The sequence below is a fragment of the Solea solea genome, chromosome 11 (assembly GCF_958295425.1).
Source record: "Solea solea chromosome 11, fSolSol10.1, whole genome shotgun sequence".
Taxonomy (NCBI): domain Eukaryota; kingdom Metazoa; phylum Chordata; class Actinopteri; order Pleuronectiformes; family Soleidae; genus Solea; species Solea solea.
The window spans coordinates 3,205,577-3,215,205 of record NC_081144.1 but is presented as its reverse complement, the minus strand read 5'-3'; the positions used below and the strand labels follow the sequence as shown (position 1 = coordinate 3,215,205).

The 9,629-nt window shown below is 40.3% G+C and overlaps 1 protein-coding gene across 1 annotated transcript; it reads left to right on the top strand.

The window, feature by feature from the left end:
* Nucleotides 1-400: 400 nt before the first annotated feature.
* On the top strand, nt 401-9,504 carry wu:fl23c11 (uncharacterized). The gene is made up of 16 exons (XM_058643366.1): nt 401-647; nt 1,762-1,789; nt 1,878-2,012; nt 2,892-3,017; nt 3,109-3,221; nt 3,501-3,624; nt 3,716-3,757; nt 4,591-4,724; nt 4,844-4,906; nt 4,993-5,050; nt 5,139-5,371; nt 6,600-6,647; nt 6,741-6,792; nt 6,918-7,013; nt 7,101-7,139; nt 7,750-9,504. Exons 1-16 carry the CDS (start codon nt 498-500, stop codon nt 8,523-8,525), a joined length of 2,217 nt encoding a protein of 738 aa, XP_058499349.1. The 5' UTR covers nt 401-497; the 3' UTR covers nt 8,526-9,504.
* Nucleotides 9,505-9,629: the final 125 nt, after the last annotated feature.

Genomic DNA, 9,629 nt, shown 5'->3' with positions numbered 1-9,629 from the left:
GCTGTTTTAAACCGTCTCTATTCACCACTTTAGTCCTGAGAGAGCAGATAATGTGCGGACAGTTGACGTCACGTGCGTTGGTGTGGACACAAAGTGTAGCACAAATGTTACACTTGGGAAATTTAAGAGATTATGATCCAAAAGAAGTTGGCATATTCAACAAAAGTGTCATGTTGATGTTATCTTAACAACGTCTTATTTTGAGTCAACCTGTCATGCGTGCCTCTGTCTGTTTGGTGTTTATGGGCTGGAATCTGTCGACAGAATCACGCGCCAAACAGAAACACCGCTGCGTGCCAAGTTTCTTACCATCCTCCCTCCTGACACGCCCACTCCACACCTGAGCTGTCCGTCACAGGCAACAGGAGCACTTGTCTCTCATGTGGATCCTGAGGCAGCGGCCCTTCACTCTTCAGTGTCTCTGATGAGCAGAGCTGATCTGTTGGCGGGGGGGGGGGAAACGTCCTGGTGCCAAGTGCAGGAGCACGTTTGAAGTCATGGCTCTCCGCACGTTCCTCCAGCAGCCGCACGTTCTCCTCCTCTTCTTCTTCTTCTTCTCGCTGCTGCTGCGCTTCTCGTTCTGTGTGTCTGCAGACGTGCTGGAGGTGATGAGTGACGAGGAGGCACCTGAACTCAAGTGCACTGAGGTAATAATTATTATTATAATAATTATTATAACAGTTTTTAGGCTGAACTAAAACACAATAATCCTCAGTCTAAGGAGAAATCTAACTTCTTTTATGGTTTGATGTAGTTTTCTTTTGAGGCAATTATGTCATTACTGATTATTGCAATTTTTTTCCACTCGCAGAATAACAAAAAGACCAATATCTTGATTGATCTATTTATGCATTGTGTAAACACAATGTGAGATATGACATATTTGAGATAAGATGTGGATAAGATGAACTTGTACCTGCACAGGACCAATTAATATTGATACAGCAACAAGCGATAAAAAGGAACAGAAACAAAAATTTGAACTTTTATCTAATAGAAATACAATAATACATCTACACAATCTTTAATATAAAATGCCAGCATAATACAGTACTTATTTATTCAGATTGTGTCGTTTTTGTGATACTGTGGGTGCTGATAAAGAGTGGTTGTCTCCTCCTGTTTGTTGTTTTCTGCTCCTAAACAAGTTTACATTGAACTTATATCTTCACCTTTCAGAAGCAAAAATAACTCTTAATTTATCTAATAACTAATCTTTTTGGTCATTTCACACAAACCCTAGTTTCCCCTGCACCTCATAAACCGGACAACCTGTAGTTCATTTGCTTGTTTATTATTTGGATAACTTGCTATTAAAAATGCAAGAAAATTCCACTCTAGGTTGTTTATAATTCAGTTATTCTACTTTTTGTCCTTTGCTTATGTTCTGATTACGTTTTACCATTTTTTTGTTTTGTTTCTAGTTAAAGAAATGGAGCCAGTTTATTCACGCAGGTTAAGAAAGTTGATTGTGCAAGCTTGAGGTTTTTGTGCTGAGACAGATCAGAGTTTAATGCCCATTATTTATTCACTATTGCGGCCCAGCAGGACACTTTACTCCCCCTGCTCAGTTTCCAAAGGGGAACGAGGGTTGTTGACTGAATTTAGTTTCACTGAGTTAAATTCCACAAGGAATTCAACTTTTATTCATGGTTGACTTACATCTACTTTGTCTGAGTGACTCATGAGGTGTGTTGTAGTACGGGTGAGTGGATGTGTAAGGTTTGCTCACTTATCGCTAACATCTTTGTTTTTCTTCAGGGTTTGACTGACTGCCACGTGAACTCAGGTAATAACAGCAATGTGAACGCATCAGCATCATCATCATCATCATCAGCATCATGGTCATGACAACATCTCTTTCTCTCTCTCCACAGTCTCTGCGTTCTCTGCCGTCCTGCCTGAACCTAACGATGCCGTGGATGTGACACACATGCAGCTCAGAGTGATGCTGTGCTGTTCAGCCACACAAGACTGTGAACTCTGCCTGCGAGTCATCATCACAGTCAAAGGTAGAAAACTTACACACTGCGGCTTTGACTGGACGTTCAAACCATTGAAACACGCGAGTCCACACAATGCTAGTGAAGCCTATCAGCTCCATATAACTTTCTCTGTTTTCCCTATAAGTAAAACAGTTTCTTTAAGTTTTTGTCTGTCGCGACGTTCCCGCGGCTCACATAGCGACGCTTTTTACGTCAATAAGAAGCAAGACAGCGTCATACAGTGAAGTGCCCAAGAAGTGCCCCAAGAAGTGCCCGTGAAAAGTTCCAGAACGGGATTCTACTGCTAAAAGTAAACCTGGATAATTAAATATAGTCTGAATTTACGAGATTAAATTTGTAAATTTACGAGATTAAAGTCGTGATAATAAAGTCTTAATTTACGAGATTAAAATTGTGAGAATAGTCTTAATTTATGAGATTAAATTTGTAAATTTACGAGATTAAAATCGTGAGAATAAAGTCTTAATTTACGAGATTAAAGTTGTGAGAATAGTTTTAATTTACGAGATTAAAGTCGTAAATTTATGAGAATAAAGTCGTAATATTCTTTAATCTACGTTAATCTAGAATAAAATCGTACATTTACAAGAATAAAGTTGTAAATTTACAACGTTATTCTTGTACATTTACGACTTCTCCTAAATTTACGACTTCTACTAAATTTACGACTTCTCCTAAATTTACGACTTTATTCTTCACAATCTTTGAGAAAAAAAATTCAAAGTCGTACATTTACGAGAATAAAGTCGTAAAGTTACAACTTTGAAATGCCGTTTAAAAGATCATGATGAATAATATAACTGTAATAGCCTGTCATGACGGAATGTCGTGATACTGAAACCAGGTGGTTTGATTTGAGCGGCTGTGGTTTTGTCGCATGTGAAGCTGCAGAGGACGATGGTGTGAAGCAGGTTTCTGAAGAGTCTGGTGACCACGCCGATGAGGACGAGTTCCTCAGCCTGAACCCACGGTCAGAGGGAAGTGGTCAGCATGTGCTCCCTGAACCACCAGGTCGAAAACGATAGAAAACTCAAAACACACTCGCTCTCTTCTTATCTTTGGGTTAGTTTGGGATTTTTAACTCCTCTCTTATCTCCTGCAGCTTTGGTTCAAGTGTGTCTCAGCTCTCCAGGTCGTCACGAGGTTTGGAAGACGCTCCAGTTCAAACTGAGCCAATCTGGTGTAATCCAGTCTTCCCAAACCCCCGCAGAGAAGGTGCAGTAATCCGGCTGTCAGTGTTCCGTTAAAATAGACGTTAAATACCTCTGTATTCTGACAACTATCACTGATTTTTAGTGTTTGCTTGGCAGCACGAGTCGTGTGAAGAATGTGTGTGATAGAAAAAGTGTGACATATGGATATATGAAGGTGTTAGTGAATGGCAGAATCTAATCCCCCACATTCAAGAGCTTAATCTGCTTTGAATAAAACTTTGAACTCTTCTAACTTCTCACTTTTAGTCTCCAGAACATCTTTGTCTTGTTTTGTATCCAGCAGATGCAGCTGCTGCTGACAGAGACAGTGACGTTCGACAGTCCCGTCGTGGTCCACGTGTATGCGCGTTCAACGGGAACTCACGACATCGTCAAAAATATCACAATCCCATCTTTGGAAGAAGGTGAGGGTTCATCACTGTGATGGAAACCAAAGATGCAGTGAATTTGTAGAGTAATAGCACTGAACTGAATTCTTCCTTTTCTACCTTTCAGTTTGCTCCATGAACCTAGAGACGACGGTGAAGGAGTGTGATGGTTAGAGAACTTTACCATGTAAAATAAATGTATACATGTTTTTATGTACATTTTCCATCTGTTTTGTAAGAAAAGTAGAAATGTTTTATGTCCCGACTCATTTAACTCAAAGTAAAATGTCTAAAGCATTCACTTTTTATCATTTTGATTATCACAGCTCAGAGAGAAATTGTTTTTTTAATCTCAAAATAAAGATAGAACGTTTATTATATGTTCCTAACCCATTCCTATTACATACAACTCTTCTTTATCCCATCACCAAATATTTACACAATACTTTATACAGTGTTCTTAATGTTCTTAGTACAACACAAGAATATTTCTGGCTCTAAACACTAACATTTCCATTATCGCCCTGGATTAAACTACAGTTCTTCATCCTTGTATTTTGTACAAGGATGAAGTTTATGTTATTTGGAAGTGAGTTGTTTGCTGCTTTGAATATTATTTGCGCTGTTTTAAAATATAAATATCAGAATATTTTGAGTTGTGTATGCATATATATATATATATATATATACATACATATATGTATATATATATATACATACATATATGTATATATATGTATTTGTGTATATATATATATATAAATACATATATAAATACAGTCAGACCATAATAATCATAATAATCAAAATTAGAAGACAAATGCTTCAACATTCTCTTATATTTTCTTAAATAACAGAAAAATGTTTTCATGAGATTTCTTGACATGCGCGTGTAGTTCAGTGTTCTTTCTCGTCTGATCTGACAGATTTTTACATTTACTCGTAACTGACACCTTCACAGCTCACTTATAATTCACGCCGTGTCTCCTCTCGTCTCATCAGCTCCCAGACTCCGGGCTGAGTTCGATTCTGAGAGAAACGTGGTCCTCCTGCTGCCGGAGGACGCCGACGCCAGGCGAGACGACCTCATGTATCGGATGATTTGGAACGAAAGGCCTGGAGAGATTCTGTCATGGGTCAGTCAGTTAGCTACGTTATCCAGACCCCGTATTATATTCAGAATATGAATCAATGCCATATTAATATTCATAATGTCTGTATGTATCTGGGTGACCTCATTTTTTAACCTTTGCAGCCAAAGGGCAAGAGAGAAATGGTTATATCTTCAAACATCATCGCTCCATGTCTGTGTTTCCAGGTAGTTCATGTGTTAATCTAACAGATTATCTATTATCTATTAGCTATATAGATTAAATAAATACATAAATAAATGTTTGTGTTCAGGTTTGGTGGAGGGGAAAGGAGCTTCGAAGACAATTATGCCCTTTCATGAACCAACAAGGTAAAAGAGGATCACGTTTAAAAAAAAAAAAAAAATAATAATAATAATCATTTCATACAACTTCAGTTCTCTTTATTTATTTTGGCAGATGCACTTGAAAGAATGCAGCACAACGTGTCCGTGTCTGTGGAGGAGTTTCAGACGAGGGAGGGAGGCACGGGGCTGAGCTGGAATGTGACTGCCCCCTGCAGACTGGAGGCAGACGTGTGGCTGTGCAGGAAACATGTGGCCAGAGGCCAATGTGACGAGGTGACTGGCTCCAGACAGAGGCTCCATGAACATGAACATGCAGGATGGAGTGCAACACGCAACGGACACTGGGTACAAAAGAAAAACATCAACTGCACACACCTGTCTCTGTTATACTGAGCGAGTTCTCTCCACACAGCCAAGAAATATCATCTAAGCCAGTGATTCTCAAACTTTTTATACCAATTACCACCTGAGAAAATACTGAGTCATAAAGTAACAGTGGTGTAAATAGACTTTTCACAGGGAGCTGATTTATTCCCAATCAGATAATTTGCTCTCTCATCATCCTCCTCTTCCTCACATACACTTCACCCACTGGTATAGTGACATTAGATTAAGATGGAGCGAGAGATAAGGTGACTCTAATTATTATTATTATTATTATTAGTAGTAGTAGTATTATTATTGTTATAATAATAATAATAATAATAATAATAATAAAAATGTGTGTACCCAGCTCCTCTCCAGTCCCATGATATACACAGTAGAACAGTTTTTCTGATTTTCCTCCAGAGGAAGCTCATGTACCACTGGTGGTACACGTACCGCAGTTTGAGAAACATGTATCCAGAGAAATGCTGGTTACAAGCTCTTCCCACTTCTCTTGATCTCTGTTGTCCATAAGAGTCATGACTACTGAATACTGATGTTTTTGGATGATGGCGTCTCCTCTGGTCGTGCTCCATCAGGTCTTAAAACTAGTACAAACCTACGTACTGAAGTGAAGCTTGAGTAAAAAAAAGAAAAGAAAAGAAATCACATTGTAATATCAGAAGTCATAAAAGGAAATGAAATGCTATACAGAAGTGAAGATGTCTAGTGTGAAAGTCAAACTAAACACTCATGTCCACACCACACATCATCACACATGAAAACACCTTCACTCATCCTTTCCTGGCCTGGGACAAAGACGACGAATGAGCTGAAGCTAGACCTCTTATATACATTACATTTTCCATTTTGTGGCAATGTTAGATGCATTATCCATGTTAAATAAACAATAAATAAGTACAATAAAGATTTAATTAGATATTTCCCTTAAAACCAACTTTATTTTGTCTTTTGGAATTTAAGAACGGTGTATTTACACATCACAACTTCTTCTTTATGTGACATTTACTGATTTAAATGATCAGTGATGGCTCACATTCAGGGGAAAAATATAAAAACTGTTTGCAAAGAAAATGTATATCGGTATGAACTATCACATTGAATACATCAGTTTCTAATCGAATTTTTGGCTCACGATAACTGTAAATTTCTTATTTTCTAATTACATTTTTCATTCACTTTTCAGAAAACAGGAGAGTTCAATTTGTCATCACACCCTCTGCTCTGTGTTCAGGTGATACTTGGCTTTGTGTCTAATTTAATGAATAATATGTAAATATGTAAGAGTTTGCAGATATGTAACATGAATTATTTGGCACATTTGCAGATAAAGATACATGGGATGGAGTCGTTCTTAGAGCCTCAGTGCCCGTTTGCAAGTGAGGGTGTTAATAATTATTCAGAAGCATATTAATGTTTAACTGTTATCAGGTCAAATAAAGACAAATTAATAACCAGACACAGTAAACTGGCCAATGATGACATTTTTATTTATTTTCCCCAGCATCTCGGTGGAGATGGAGTCTGCCGCTCCTCGTCGGGTTGCTGCTGATGTGCCTGACCATACTAGGAGCCTATTTTATACAAGGGGTCCTGAAAGGTCAGTTATCTATTTGGTGGTCATTAAATATTAATAGCAGCTCGGGAAAAAAAAACCCTAAGTGTGTGTGTTCTGTTTTTCCCTCAGGCTACGTTTGGAGGTGGTTGAAAGAAGACGACGTTAAAGGTCTGTGCAGATGTGACATCAGTTTTGGAATAAACACACACACAGTTTCTTTTTCTCATCCTCTTAAAGGGATAGTTCAAGCTTATGTCTATAGTGTCCTCAGAACATTTCTGCAGCTTCAAGTAACCTTTGACGGTCTTTTTCGCCTGGAAACTCATGTTTGTGAACTGCCGACTCTCCGGGACCAAAGGGACATGGGAGCTGCTTGTCTGCTCCTGCCTTTTTGGTTAAGTTTGCGTCCATTTGGTAATGGAGGGGTATCAGAACAAAGATTTTCAAACACCAAAGTCACAAAATAACAGATCTGAACTCACTGATGGAGGCAGCAGTGGATCAACAACTCCTTTGTGGCATGATGTAACATTTCTGATTTTCTCTATGGACTTTGGTGTGGAGAGTGAGTGGTTTACAAAGCAACACAAACTTCAGGTGTTGTTTTTATTTATTAAGTCTTTTGCTTAGTGGCAAATGTAAATAGTTGTTCCTTGGGTCCACACTGATGCCATGTTTTCAGTAAGAATGAGGGTCCATTGTCTCAAGCTGGTCCCTGACACAGGAGCAAGGCAAGGGCACATCACACTACAATCAGTTTTGTTGTCTCCTGTTGCAGGTGCAGTGGGTGGTGGCCATGTGGTGTTGCTGTACTCGTCCGATGACAGCCAGGATCTGCCGGGGTTGATGTGTCACCTCGGCTCCTCCCTCCAGACTCTGGGTTTCAGTGTGTCTCTGGATCTGTGGAGCCAGTCAGAGCTCAACGTACTGGGGCCCGTGCCTTGGCTTCATTCGAGACTGGACCGACTGAAACGGCAGGGCGGTAAAGTGGTGCTCGTGCTGACGCAGGCCTCATGGAGAAGAGCTGAAGAATGGGGAACTCAGAGCTGGGAGAGAAGCACTCCCAGAGATGGGAATCGACACAGGGAGGGGGAGACAAGCAAACCTACTCCTTCTCCCTGTGTCGACGCCTTCAGTGCGTCATTGAGCTGCATTCTCGCAGACTATCTACAGGGCCGCGCTGGTGAGCGGTTCATGTTGATACAGTTTGAGTCACTTCCACCAGAGCCTCAAGGTGGTTTCAGGCCACTGCCAGAACTTTTTCGCGGCCTTCACGTCTACAGCCTCCCCTCCCAGAGTCTGGGTTTCCTGACTGAACTGGCCGGAGCTCGTCGAATGACCACCGCGTCAGCCAGACGTAAGAGGGCAGGGGGGCTCAGGGTGGCATCTCGAACTCTAGCAAGAGGGCTGTCGGGGTTTACAGCAGGGACAACGATATTACACCTGGCAGCCGTTGGGGTACAAGAGGAAGCAGTGCCGTTACAGCAGTGTCTGATTACGCCTCCTTCCAGCCCGGACTCAAGATTCAAGGTCAGTGAAATGGAATGGGTCTGATGACAGGAGAGGATGACCCATGATGACCAAACCTCAGTTTTCAGATGAGAAGACAGTAATGACATAAAGGAATCTGGAGTAATCCTCTGACATGGATTTCACACTGGCACGACTCCAGCAGGGTTACAGTTTCGGGACCAAACTTTGAACTGATTTGAAATAGAATTGGAACCAACCAAGGATTGGAGTTGGTTACCACCAGGAACCCAAACATACATCCTCAGTGGGCATGTTAATGTAACCTGTAGATGAGAAGAAGGAAAGACAACGTGAAGATGTTGAAGGAAACAAAGAACATGCAGGGGCCTCCAGAAGAAGCAAAAGGTTTGGTAGTGATTTGGGAGTCCCCTGAATTACAGGACAATCAACAGAAGCACAATGTGATCTACCATGTTTCCACAGTTGTGTTTACATCCTCCCATCTTCTGAATTGAACACAGTTGATGCTTCAGGTAGTGGAACATTGGTTCCGCTTGACATTGTTTCGCTTCCGCGTGTGGGCTGGTTAGGACCAAGGGTCCAAATGGAACTAGAGCCTGAACGGGAACCATACCAGTGTTTACTGGTGTGATGAGAGATACTTATTGAGAGATTATTATTTTTCAGCCTCTTTAGACATCTAGGGCCTTGTAGCCATTAAAAACGTGTTTATTTTGTTTGGCTTAAGTGCGTAACTTTGACACATGAAACTAAGGGAAGCCACAGAAAGGTGGTGTGTGGCGAGTTTATTTCAAAAAGAGCTTACATCGCATGTACAGCTACAGAAATCTTTCTAAAACCTACGAATTTTCTGAAAATCACCTCCAAAAGCCCTCATTTGTATTTGCACCCAGTGTATTTTTGGCTTATCACGATACATTCAGCCTGTCATGTGTCTTGAAAACAATGATATCAGGCAGAGCATCAGTTCTTAAAGGGAGAAACAAGCATAAGCTGATTTTCTTTTTGTCTTATGTGTATTGATTTACTTGTACTGACAATCTGGGTGTCCATGTATTGACTTTTTATTTGAGAGACTCAAATAAAAATCTTTTAACTCAATTCAGACATTTCCTCTCTCAGAGTGTAGTGATTTTTTTGTCCAGACTGGTTATAACAGTTTAA